General features: G+C 44.1%; 1 protein-coding gene across 1 annotated transcript in view; it reads right to left on the bottom strand.

Annotated features, from left to right (window-relative positions):
• The window catches only part of NTNG2 (netrin G2), a 100,291-nt gene that overhangs the window by 17,327 nt on the left and 68,853 nt on the right, over nucleotides 1–14,111 (bottom strand). Inside the window, exons 4-5 of the mRNA XM_036748224.1 lie at nucleotides 7,794–7,966; nucleotides 4,525–4,551 (exon numbers count right to left, since the gene is read on the bottom strand). Of these exons, the coding sequence (XP_036604119.1) occupies nucleotides 4,525–4,551; nucleotides 7,794–7,966 (200 nt within the window). The remainder of the gene's footprint in view (nucleotides 1–4,524; nucleotides 4,552–7,793; nucleotides 7,967–14,111) is intronic.

Raw genomic sequence — 14,111 nt, 5'->3', positions numbered from 1 at the left:
AGTATGAAAAAAAGAATCGAACATCTGAAAAGTACAGACTACTCTTTAACTGTGAGTTGGGAGCCTTTGGATATCAAATTGATATTAATACGGTGTTCAATGAGGAGAGGAGACCGCCCTCCTCAAATTGGCAAGGGCTTAATTAGAGTCATAATAAAAACCAGCCCTGAAGGCATTTTGCTTTTTAGTCATGCACATACATCACCCCTCCTCCTCCTCCTGCTGAGCAGGAAAAAAGAAGAGCGGTTTTTCAGAGTCCATCCTGACCAGCAGGCCTGTCTGTGCTTTCTCTGAGTCCCTGCCTGTGGACATCCTGACTGGCAGGAGGCAAAAGCAGATGTTCCAGGTGTTCTGAGTTTTCCTATTTGTGTCCACAGCACTTGGCGCAGTTTTGTTCATTTGGTTTTTTGCACATGGTACACGCTTAACAGATACTTAATCTTTTGTTCATTTTGGGAGCTTCAGCCGACCTATGCCAAAGGGCTGGAATTACGTATGGAGAAGTGCTGAGAGGGCCCCAGGAATTTTCTGACTTCGTATCTGGAGGGAGGAAAAAGTACACACAGAAAACAACATCCAAGCTTCCAGGTTTTTCTGGGAACATTCTCAGGTGCTTCTGAAAAGTGTTCACTCAGGAAGCCTGAGGTAAATGCCAGGGCCATATGGAGGATGCGATTGCGTCTCTCTTACTACTTCTCAAGGCGCTGGAGTGTTGGGGGCTCTCCCAGGAAGGGGCGCCAGAAGCAGGGAAGGCCAAGATCCCAGGTGTTAGCAGGAACAATAAAGCTCACACAGCAGGTACTCTAGGATTGTTTGTGATAATATGAACTGGTGAGGAGAACAGTGATGATGACGGTGATAATAAAAATAGTGAAGAGGAAGATGATTTTGCGTCATCCCAGCCACCTCATCCTCCTGTACTTGGGTTAACAGAAGTCTAGCTTCTGGAGTGGCATTTCATCCTTCTTTTTGACCTGAGGCAAATCATTTTATATCTCTTAGACTCAGTTTCTTCATCTTTAAAATGAGGAAGTCAGACTAGATGTGCTCTAAGGCTTCTCTTTCAAGTTTAAATCTATTATCCTATCAATTAGCACCTCCTTCAGAAGGAGAATTTTATTCTCCTGCTCTGGGCTGAAATTTTTACAACGTTCTCCATACTATCTAACTGTTAACCCTACTATCTGGAGGGCTTCCATTGGTTGGATGCACTAGGCTTTTCAGAATGCCCCTCTTTCTTAAAGCTCCCCAATCAGCCCCATTGCCCCTTAATCAATCCTTGCCTTTGCTTTCTCCCAGAAAAGGGTTCTTAACCTTTGAGGAGGAATCAACCCCTTAGGCAGTCTGGTGAATCCTATGGACCCCTTCTCAGAATAATGTCTTTAAATTCATAAAATAAAGTATACGGGATTACAAAAGAAACCAATCATATTGAAATAGAGATTTTTCCCATCCTATTTTTCTACTTTTCCTCATTTTTCTAATTCCTAAATTAAACTTCAGGAAATTCCTAAATTTCCTATTCCTATTTTTTCTAATAGTAATTTTTCCTATCCAAATTCCCAGACCTCCAGAAATCTCTCCATAGACCTCAGGTTAAGAACCCATCCTCTCGGCACTTATTTATGGAGAGAGTTCCCAATACTGTTGGTAGTTGTTTTGCCCTTGCTGTATACTCTCTCAGGTCATACATACATAGATATTTATATGTATATATATACACACACATACATGCATATGTATATGTATAGACACACACACATACACATATATGTCTCATCTTCCCAACTAGATTTTAAGTTCCTTGAAAGCAGAAAATGTGTCTCTGATTTCTTTTCTCTCTCTCTTCTTTCCCACTCAAATAATCCTTCTGCAAGACATAGCAGAAACCAGCAACTAGAAGCCTAGTCTAAGACCATACACAATCTCTTGGGCTCTCAGACTCTCCAGAAAACCTCACTCACCGCAACCAATGAGGTCCCCAAGGCTGAGACTCCCTTGACATACCTGGAGTTCCCTGAGTTCTTCCACCTGCCCTGGTAACAGGCTGCCCACTGGGAGTGACCTCTGATTGCAGAGGCAGCGAGGCAGTAGGTGAAAGAACAAAAACTCATTAATCATATTAAGTCAAAGACATCATTTCCTGGGGATGAAGGGAACTCTCCTAGTGTCTTACCAGCCCATCCCCTCCCCACTTCAGCCTCCCAAGGCTCGCAGAACAGTCCAGGTAAAAGCAACAGGGAAACCCAACTTGGAGTGATTGCACTAGCTCTGACTCTTATTTCTAACCCCCAGAGATGGATGTATCCAACCCAAGCGGTTGAGGAGGGTTTGCTTGCTAAGACTCTTTCAAGTGAAGGAGTGGTTGGGATATAGAGTAGAAATCTGCTTATGTGTCTTGAAGGAAGGTTTTTTGGTTCCTGTTCCTCCCATCCCCCCAGGACTACCACAACCTCCCTCAGTATTGGGCTCTGTCTGGTGGGCTAGGAACTGGGGCAACCCTGATAAAGTTCCTAAGGATCATCCTGTCCTAGGGACCACCCTCCCCTCACTCTTGTCCCACTTCTTCCTCAACCCAGTTCTGTTTTCCTCTTCATGAAGATGCGCTTAGTCTGTTTCCCCCAGGAAAATTTAGAAACAAACAGTGGGCTTTCCCGTCTTTCCCCCTAAACAGACTCTGCATATCCCTTGCTCCTCATCTACTTCAAGTCTTAATAGCTGGAAAATTCACCTCTTGGGAGAAACAACACAACAGCAACAACATCTGGGCCTTAGTTATATCCAGTTCCCATGCCTGGTAGCATGAGATCATACTGAATTAGCTCTCCATCTAATCTTGTGTCTTACAATGGCTATGGGTCTGAGGGTGGTGGGGACATTGCTGGGCTGGGATAGGAAAGGGAGAAAGCAGGCTAGTCAAGTAATAACCCAGCTCCCACCCAGTCAGTCTAAAAGGACAAGGGAAACTTCAGGGATCATCCCTTTCCCTATCAAGTCACTTCCATTAATTAGGTTCTATTGACATGACTTGGGGAAGCCACTTGCCAGACTTCCAGGGACCCAGCTTATGTCAACTTAACCAACAAGGTGTCCAGACAATGATGCTTGCCAGGTTTGAGAGGACATCACTTAGTAGTTCTGTTCCCTGTCTGCCCCCCACCCCCACCCTAGCATGGCAAGCAATCAAGAAGATGAGAATCATGTCCCTACTGGCATTTAATCCCCTGTTATATGAAGGTTTCCTCTACTGGTTGGGAGCTTGGAGTAGATGACCTGTAAGGTCTTATCCAACTCCAAAAGTCAATGGCTCTAAGGGTCTATGAATCAGTGATCAGACTAATTTCTTCTCTGATGTAACAAGGGATACTACGGAGAAAGGCAGGACAACTATCTAAGAATGGGATAGGGCAGCCAGAATTATTTGCTATGCACTATTGGGGAATGGGAGTCTATGTCTGGTACCCACCTGTGGATTGTTGGGTGCTGGGAAGGGTGAGGGCTTGTGTGGTGGGAGTTGTGGGAGTAGAAGTGGTGATGGCCACCCCAGGGGCCATCAAGGTGGCAGTGACCTTGGGGATAGTGACCTTCTGTGGCCGACTGATTCCTGGCAAGACATGAGGAAAACAAGAGTGGGGCAGATGGAGAAAGGGAATTGGAGGAGGGAAAGGGAATGACCGTGTCAGAAATACCATCTATTCCTTGCAAGACATTAGGAAAACCAAATGGATACATGTCTCCTATCGGATCCAGGAGCATTCTTGTGACATTTTCCACCCCCACCAGCATCCTGGGTAAGGAGGAAGCAACATAGGTAGTTGCTTAGGATCAGCCCTAAGAATAAAGTTGGTATGGCCTCTCCAGCCCATGGAGAAAAATAGGAAATAATGAAAGTTAAACATACAGCAACTTCCACATCATTTCCTCAGAAGGCCTCCCTGATTCTCTCTCAGTTCCCCCACTCTCTGGTCCTGACTGTCCTCCCCCAGCTCTGACACTTGACTACTTGGTGTCTGGATATCAGATGGGTTTCCCTAAATGGAAGGCTAAAAAAAACAATGACCCTTTACCCAAGCTGGATCAAGACTTTAGAACTTAAATCCATCACTGGTTATAAGGAAAATCACCAGCAATGGAGTCCCCTCTGGGTGCCACTGCCCACCAGCCAGGAGGGGCAGGTAAGAGGAGAGGCTGGGTAGTGAGAAGAGGGAGGAGTTCACTGGGGGGTCAAGGGGACTTGCAAAAAGTCCAGTTTGTTCCTTTTTTCCAAGGCAGTGTTAATGAAGCTCTAGGGGAGAAACCAAAGAGGCAGTAAGCTGCCGGGTGCAGCAAAACAACAAAAAAGAAATCAGAAGAGACTGGGGGAGGGAGGAGGGGGACAGCAAATGAGACACAATTAGAGGAACGAGATGGATGGCTGGCAGGCACAGAAAGAACATTAAAGTCCCTTCGTTTTTTTTTCCCGTGCAAACAGGCTCATGCAATAAGGATGTCAACCTTCTTTCGGTTCTCTAGGTCTTTACTTACTGCCAAAGGCGGAGCCTGCAGCCGCACCTAGAGGAGAGAGAAGACAAGGTCACATTACGGGGCCGGAGGAACGGAGCTTACTCTCTGAAGAGGGTTCATGTCTCCTGGAGGAGGAAGGGAGATTGTGATGAGGATCCACCTCTAGGTTGAAGATACCCTGGCCCTGAAAGAAAAGGTCGCCAACTAGGTTTGGGGGCATTTCCGAGGACACAAAGGGGAGGTGGAATCCTTCACTGGGTGTGATGTGGATTAGGAGGGGGCTGCATTTTTCTCCCAAGGTGCTGGGGGAATCCAGAAATAATTCACTCCAGATTCTCCTCCTGTACCGGCCACTCCACCCCCTGCCCCCAAACACTATTACTCTCCACCAAGCTAGAAGAAAACACAAAAGCACTTCTTTCTAAGCCTCAGGAGCATCTCAGCCAACTCCAAGAGACTCCAGGGAAAATCTGGGACCTCCTGCAAACATGCTGTAGCTGCCATGGCTTTCCCTGCCATACTCTTCCTCCCAAATCCAATGAAAGAACTTCCCCTGCAAAAAGCCTTCCCCTGTGCAGAGGTATGTTTCCTTTCCTATAAGGGAAGGCAGGAAGGGAGGAGAATATCAAAGTAGTTACATGGATTTCTCTGTGTACTTCTTACTCCACCTTGTATCGTAGTTACTCGCATACTTGTTCTTCCCACACTTTAGAAAGCCCCTTGAGAACAGGACCCATGTGTCACACCTAACCTTGAATCCTCAGTATGCGACACAGTGCTTTGCAGACACACTTAAATATTTGTCAAATTGATATGAAGAAGCAGGTTTGGCATATTGGAAAGAACAATGGACTTGGGGCCAGAGAATGGGTTCAAATCCCATCTCAGATTCTTACTAGCCGAGTGACCCTGGGCCAGTCATTTAACCTCTCTAGGCCTCAGTTACTATATCAGTAAAATGAGGTGGAGTGGGGCGGGGGTGGGGGAAGGGAGGAATCAGACTCCATGACTCTAAGGTTCCTTCCACTTTCAAATTTATGATCCTATGATCTGATTTGAATCCCAGCTCTGCCACTTATTAAATATCTGATCTTGAGCAAATCACACTCCTTCGCAGATTCTCATTTTCTTCAACTAAAAAATGAGAAGGTTGGACTAGAGTAACCTCTAAGGCCCTTTTCAACTCAGATATTCCAAAGTTCTCTGAGTATACGAAATGATACAGGAGCCATTTGCTAGATGTGAAATCACCAGGCTGCAAAGGAAGCTGCAAGAGGCAGACGGCTTTTCTAAATCATTTAAAGTTTACTAGGGATATGAAATAAACCATGGGTTGGAGCAAAAAGGAGACCTCATTTAAGAAATAAGGCTGGATCTTCGGGCACTGGGTGAGGACCGAGGGTCAGACAAGAGAAGGGAAGGCATCTTAGAATGGGGATGTCAAAGGGCCTGGAAGAACACTCTCCACAAGGAGGGAGGGAGAGAGCACATGGAGAGAAGGTAGCAGAGAGGAGGAGGAAAAGAAAAGAAAAGAAGGAGAGGAAGAGGAAAGAAGGGGAAGAAATGCTCCTAGAAGAAGAGGTAGGAACAAAGGGAGAGAGAAGGAAATTGGAAGGAAAAGGAGGAGAGGAACAAAGGGGGAGAAAAAGAGTAAGTGGAACACAAAGGGAAGAAGAGAGGAAGAAGGAAAGGAAAGAGAAAGATGACTTCAACAGAGTGAGGCTGATGAGAGAGAGAGAGACAGAGAGACAGAAACAGAGAGAGAGACAGAGAGACAGGAAAATAGAGAGTAAGTGAAAATAAAGACTGGAGACAACCAGAGACAAAGGGAGACAGGAGAGGAGGCAGCAGTCACGGAGTGCTCATCATAGCCCCAGAATGCTCTCCTTGCTCTCTGAAGACCCACAAGCGCTATCCAGCAGCTGACAAGCTCGTTCTCTTTCAAAGGCTCTGTCGTCTCCCGTCCCTGGCACACACACAACATTCCTGTCACGGCCCTCGCAGACTGTATTTTAGCTTTGATCATCTTAAAGCCACATAAATCTTTCACCCACTGAGAGGAGAAGCAAAAGAGCAAGGCTAAGCCTCCCTTTCCAGGCAAGGCCATTAGAAACCCAAGCAGTGACATTTGCAAATCTGAGCTGTGTTTAAGGCCTTCAAGTGGGCTGGGGTCCCAGGGGTGGTACATCCAGAGACCAAAGGTCTTTCTGCTTCCACAAATGATATCACCAACTTTGGTGTCCTCTCCCTCCCCATCATCACAGGTGACGTCCTGTGGGACTCACTGCTTTGTGGAAATTTCTGAGATCACCTATGGAGAGACCTGCAGACCCTCTCAACTGGCCGGCCCTGCTCCTTGTTGGGGATTCTAACAAGATCATACGATTTTGAGCTGGAAGGGACATTAGAGGTTTTCTAATACAACTTCCTCATTTTACAGATGACAAAACTGAGGCCCAGAGAGGTTAAACACTTGACAAAGGTCACACAGGTAAATGAGAGAGCGTGGCTCTTTTGACTAAAAACCCTGCTCCCTTTCCACCACATGTGCTGCTTCCCTCCAGGGCTGCCCATCCCACCAAAGATGCCCTCCCTTAGAAAAGAGGAAGATTGAAGAGTGACCGACTTCATTGTCGTCTTTAAGAACAAGAAATGCTTTCTGAGTGGTGTTCTGAACCCACTGAGGGTGAGACTTATCACATGAACATAGGTCTAGAGCCAGAAGAAAACTCAGACGGTAACTAGTCTAACCCCCTCATTTTACAGACGAGGAGACTGAGGCTCAGGGACTCTGAATGACTCGAACGATGTCACCAAAGATTTGAACAGAGGCCTTCTGACCTCCAAAGCTACTGTTCTTTTGACTGCACCAACCAGCTTCTTGGGTTAGAGGCACCTTATAGTCAGGAGATCCTGGATTGTATAGACATGAAACATTGGAGAATCTTGGTATTAGAGTGGATACAGAGTTGGACTTAGAGTCAGGAAGCCATGAGTTTGAATCCTACCTCATTCCTACCTATTTACTAGCTATATAACTCTGAGCAAATTTCTTAACCTCTCAGCTTGTCTCCTCATCTGCAAAAGAGCTATAATTAAAATACCTACTTAAATCATAAATGAGATAACATAGTGTTTGGAAAACTTTAAAATGCTATGCAAATGTTATTATTATTACTATATTATTAGAGATGGCTAAGGATGTCATTTTGCTCAGAGGCAGGGGGATGAACACAATGACCTCCCAAGGGCCATCCCCAGCCTCAGGATTAGCTCCTTCCTATACATACATGCATTAGGGGAGCCATTAGGGAGAGGCAGGTAGGACCCTGCTCTCCATGAGCGGGTTCGAAAGTTCTTCTTGCATTTGCCACAGTCCTGGCCGGTGGTATTGTGTTCACATTCGCATTGAAGGCCGCCTTCTTTGTAGGAGCACAGGTTGGCATGGAGGTTGCATTTACACCTGAGAGGACACAAGACAGGAGACATCATATGAGTCATTAGGGATCCCTTGAGCTAACAGGACAGAATTTCACCAGAATTCCTCAGGGGCCTCAAGGTTAAGGATGCAACCTCAGCTGAGAAGAGTAGAAGGAAAGGTTTTTGAAGCATTTAGAAAGTCTTGGATGAGAGGGGTCCAACAAGTGTTAAAAGTTGTTTATCTGTTTCTAAGCATTTCTTTTCCAGCTTTTACTATCCAAGAGACAAAGGCTTTACAATATTTTTTTTTCCAGTTTGTGCTAGTTGTGGGAATTTTCTGGGTTATTCAGAAGAGAAAGGAATCTCCACCCTTCTCCACCCATCTCCTCACTCATCACCCTCCCCTCAAATCCATTATCTAGCCACATGATAGATTCAGCACTATCTGACCTCTGTTAAACAGAATATTTGATTGACCAGTTGTACTGCTTTTCATTGCTCCTTTCCAATATGATGTAGAGCATGGCTAGTTCTAGGCTATAGTTATGAAGTGGGCAGAGTTTTCTTTGATGCTCTGAATTTTCCCTTTTACAACACAGAGGTATGTTGGGGCCAGCTCATACTGATTTTCAAGTGTCATTTATGAAGGGATATGAAAAGACACCCTCAACCCCCTCCTTGGTGGGGGTGGGAGCTCCATGGGAGTCACACATTGTACAGGCTTTCTGACTTTTTCAATATATTAATTGGTTGTGCTGATTTTTTCTTTTTCTTTCTATTTTTCTGTCTTTAAAAATACTATTTGTTAGATTAAGATGGCTCTCTGGGAAGGGGGGAGGGAGGAAAACCAATGAAAACTGTGACGATATAAAAAAGCAAAAATGTCAATAAAAACTTATTTTTTTAAAGCGCTTTTTCTATATATATATTTTTTACCTCAGAGAGCCGGTTGTTAAACATTTAACTCCATACTGCTGCCCTTTCCCCACTGTTCAATCTATTACAAATATGTAGAGTCTTGGGAAACAAATTCCCACATTAGCCATGTCCAAGAAAAAAAAAACAAAAGGAAAGAGAAGATAATATGTTTCAATATACTGTGAATCCATCCATTCTTTATCTGGAGGGCGGTAGCATGTTTTATCATGAGTCCTTCAGAACCGTGGTTGATCATTGTGTTGGTCAAAATTAGTAAGTCTTTCGGAAGTGATTGTCTTTACAATATTGCTGTTACTGTATAAATTGTTTTACTGGTTCTGCTCACTTCACTTTGCATCAGTTCATATAAGTCTTCCCAGGTTTTTCTGAAACCATTCTCTTCATCATTTCTTATAGCACAATGGTATTTCGTTATAATCACATACCATAATTTATTCAGTCATTCCCTAATTGATAGACAGTGTTTATCTACTTTGGTTGTTCATAAGACCAGGTCTGTGTCTATTTCCCCTAACCACCCCCAAACATCCTCCTTCCTATCACTAGCATGGTCACCTATACCTTCATTCTCCTAATCAAATAGTAACAAAGGAGAACAAGGAAACCAGTGCATTTGGACATAACTGGAAGGACTGATATTCAGTAAGAGGAAGAACACTGGGCTCTTGAGGGTTCTCAAACACTGGAGGTCTTTAAAGGCCAAACTTATGGGTCCCAGATGATTTATGGGACTTCCTGCCAGGAAACAGATGATGGACTAAATGACCTCTTAAAATCTCTTCTGGCCCTAAGATTTTATGTATCCAGTCTCTGCTGCATATTCCCTGTGTGACCTTGGGTAAGTCATTGCCCCATCTGGACATCAGTTTTCTCGTATGTAAAATGAGAGTATTAGACTGGATAATCTTTAAAGTCCCTTCTAATTTTAAATATTGTGATTCTATGATGAATCCCAGGGTATTACCCTTATTATGCTTGGAAAATCTTGTGGCCTGGAATTTTCAGGACTTCCCCTAATCAATTTAGAATTCCCTCATAGGTGTACCTAGACCTAGCCCATCCCTAAGGTCACTCTTGGGAGATGTGCAATTGGCTAAAATGTATTAAACTAGAAGCTAGGTGCATCAAGTGACACAAAAATTATTACAATAATACTTGAAATAAAATATTTTATTCTACCTCTACTTTCTTTGCCTAATGGATAAAAAAATGCAATGTGTCAACTGGTGGAGATTGGTCCTTTGAGGCATTCTTAAATTCCAGTCTATCTTTGAGACAGCCTGGTGATCTAGCGGATAGAGTGTTGGACTTAAGAGTCAAGAAGACCTCAGTTGAAATCTGTCCTCAGAAACTCATTAGCAAGTCATTTAGCCTTTTTGACTCAGTTTCCTCTTCTGTAAAATGAGGATAGTAATAGCTCCCACTTCCCTGGATTGTTTTGAGGAGCAAATGAGATAATATTTGTAAAATGCTGGGCAAATCTTAAAGCACTCTATAAATGCTATCTATTATTAAGTCACGGATTGAACATATCCCATCGTATAGGTCTCAAGATCTCTGTACACTTGAGTTTCTCTTTCATGGGGAGGAATATGCCCACACTCTGTGCATGCCTGTGTGTCTACTATCACTCAAATTTTCTCCTGACATTTAACCAACATTTTTCCCCTGCTTAATCTACTTTAAGCTCATCCTTCTCTTCATAGTGATACCCTTTCCATTGTACTGATTCTTCTTCCTCCAATAGGAGGATTTAAAAATACTTGCAGACAGTTATATCTCCCTTTAGCTGTTGCTTATCCACATTCTACATATTTAACTCCCTTAATCTTCCCCCTACTCATAAATCAATCCTGCCAGCCCCTTAATCACTCGTGTTACTCGCTTCTCCACTTCCTCTCATTTGTCTCCATCTGCCTAGTAATGCCAGATTCAGAGATGTGCCAGACCTTCCCAGAAAGGTCTGCCATGGGTGTGGAAAGGGGTCGATCATCCCTGATTGGCACCTGGTCTTTTAGACATTCTCTGGTAGTTTGGCTTTGGGTAGAGAATAGCTAACTCTGTCTACTCACTCCACAGCCTTGTAGGGTGTATTCCAGTTTAAAGACGTGTCAGGAGAAGCCCAGCAGGGTAAGGCTGCCCCACTACCTACTAGCTTAACTTTGGGGATTTCTCTTCCCTCTCCCTCACATTTTATATCCAATTGATGATCACATCCTTTTGATTCCACCTCAACAACATCTCTCATGCCTGTCTCTTGCTCTCTATTCTTATTCCCAATATTCTAATACAGGTAATCGCTATCATCCACTTGAACTTTTACAACACCTTCCTAACACATCTACCTGCTTCAGCCCATCCTTCATTCTGCTGCCGGATGTGGCTGTGTCATGCCTCTTGCTCAAAGATTTTAGGTGGTTCGTTATTGCCTTCTGAGTAAAATTCAAACTTCCATGCTTGGCATTTGGGGTCCTCCATAATATGACCCCAGTTAACCTCAACCTTATTTAATATCACTCCCTTCTACCTAGTGAGTGTGGCGTAGTGGATAGAGAGCTGGCCTTGGGGCCAGGCTGACCTGCATTCAACTGCTGCATCTGGCACATCCTGGCCATGTGAGCCTGGGTAAGTTGTTTAACCTCCCTGTGCCCCCAGACAATTCTCTTACAGGCCACAAGTTGTAGAGAAGATGTTGACATGATCGGTAGGAGAAGTTTCCTCGTCTGGCACTTCCAAATACCAATTAAAGCAGAGATCCGGTCCCCAGCTTTACACCCCAGCCAAATTATATTACTCTGCCTTCTTATGTCCCCTGTGCTTTTCCACTTCAATGCCTTTATTCAAGCTGCTCCTCATGCTTGGAAGGACCTTCCTTCCTTCCTACCTCTTCTTTAAAGACCATTTCAAATTCCACCTCCTCCAAGAAGCCTTGCCTGTTTCCCCAGGTGGGTAACAACCTTGTCCTATCTACTTTGTTTGGCGCTTTGTTTTACAAATTTAATGCATCTAAGTCTGCAACGTTGCACTTTAGCATCATCTATGTCTGTGTCTTATCCCCCTATTAGACTGTAAGTCTAATGAAAGTGTTAGACATAAAATAACATGAAAGCAGGGACTATGCCTGAACTAAACTTGGCAGCACAGGGCCCTCTATATAGCTTGTATATAGTTATTTGAATGTTGTCCCCATCATTAGATTATAAGCTCCTTGATGGCAGGGACTGTCCTTTGCCTCTTTCTGCACCCCCAGTGTTTGGCACAGTGTCTGACACACAGTAGGCACTTAATAAATGCTTATTGATTGACTGACTGCATTTAGTATGCATAGATTCAATGTTTCTTGAATGAATGAATAAATGTATGGTCAGTAAGAGCTTCAGGAAACCATATTAATGTCTAGCTCCCTTCACAGCTCAGCTCAAGGGCCATTTCCTACATGGGACTTTTCTTCCATACATGACTGTTATCTTGATTCGATGACTCTCCTCCAGCTGCTAGTGCCTCTGAAATGACCTGGCACTTACTTTTTATATATATTTTACATTTTAGAGAGTTGCCTAGAATAGTGGAGTCAAACTTGAATAGAAACAGGGCCATTAATCCACAAGCATCCCAATGGGCATGTGTTGACTTAGAAAACCACATGTTAACTTTATCTACATTTTATTGTATTTTTATTTCTTTTGTTAAATACTTCCCAAATATAGTTTAATGTGGTTTCTGGATGTGTTGTGGGGCTGCGCAGGGCCCATGGGTCACATGTTTGACACTTCTGACCTAGAGTATAGAGAGGGAAAGTCACTTGCCCATAGACACACAGCCAGTAGGTGTCCCAGGTACATTTATAAATATGTGTAAATGTTGTTCCCCCATAGAATATAAGTACCTTGAGGGCAGAGACTATTGAATTTTTTTTGGTCTTTGTCTCCCCGGTCTCTAGCATTGTGCCTGGCACACAGTCCAGGCTTAATAAATGCTTGCTGCTTGAGGCCCCAAAGAGCAGGGTTATAAAACAACTCTTCTGTGTTACAATATAGCCCCTTAAGGCAGCCAAGTGGTACAGTGGATAGAATGTTGGCACTTTTGAGCCAAAGAGACCTGAGTTCAAATCCAGACTTAGAAACTTACTAGCTGTGTAACCCTGAGCAAGCCACTTTACCAGTTTGCCTCAGTTTCCCCAACTGAAAAATGGGGATAATAATAGCACCAATCTCTCAGGGCTATTGGGAGGATAAAATAAAAGGTGTTTTAAGTGCTTTGCAAAACTCAAAGCACTATATAAACGCTATCTAGTGTCTGTCCCACTCCATTCTGATATTCCTGATCATTATATCTTATGGATCATACTGAGAAAAAAAATCAATGGGACTCAGGAGAGGCCATAGGAAGAATGAGGAAGATTATAATGAGAGTGGCTGGTTGCCAAATATCAAGCTCACAAGTCTAGAGTTGCTGATGACCAGTGGTGAAGTTCAGCAGTAACTCAGGTCCCGTTCTCTGTTCTATGGCAAGTACCCATCAAGGCCCCTATGGAATTTCTTCAGTTTCTTTCTTGAGATCAATTTTCCCTGTTGGAATTACCTAGGGATGTGAGTAGCAGAGTGTGTGTGTGTGTGTGTGTGTGTGTGTGTGTGTGTGTGTGTAGGGCTCTGGTCATCATGGTTAGCATGAAACCAAGACGAGGCTCCTGCCAAGCCAGATTCACTTGGGGCATAATGAGGAGAATTTGCATCTCTAAGGAGAGTCTCTGCTCTCCCCCAGCAGCTTGTGGGCACAGGAGGAGAGCAGGGGGAGGGAGCTGGCATGGCCGAATGGCTCTTTGATCACTCAGACTTTGGAGGCGACCCAATCCCCTTCTGCTTCCCCAGGGCACCGGGCTGTCTGTGTGGCTCGGAGGCCTCCGTGACCTTTGACTCTATGGCTTCCTTTCTTCTGCATACTCTAGCTGCTGCCCAGAAAAAGTCTTGAATTCTGTCTGTACATTCCTGCCCAGTGAGTGAGACAGAAGAACTTTTTTTCACTCTGTTACTACCTGAACAACCTTAGGGAAATCATTTCTTCTCTCTAGATCTTGGTTTCCTCTTCTGTAAAATGAGGGCTTTGAACTAGATGAACTCTAAGGTCCTTCTAGCTCTTACAATCTATGATTCCTGAAGCTCCGCTTGCCTAGTCCTTCTGGCTGCTAGTGCCAAGATGTCTCTTAAACCTTGATTCCTGGGCCGTTGGGGACTCCCTCCCCTGTAGCTATG

The sequence above is a fragment of the Trichosurus vulpecula genome, chromosome 3 (assembly GCF_011100635.1).
Source record: "Trichosurus vulpecula isolate mTriVul1 chromosome 3, mTriVul1.pri, whole genome shotgun sequence".
In the NCBI taxonomy this organism is placed as follows: domain Eukaryota; kingdom Metazoa; phylum Chordata; class Mammalia; order Diprotodontia; family Phalangeridae; genus Trichosurus; species Trichosurus vulpecula.
The sequence above is the reverse complement of the archived record's forward strand: the minus strand, read 5'-3'. Positions and strand labels throughout refer to the sequence as shown.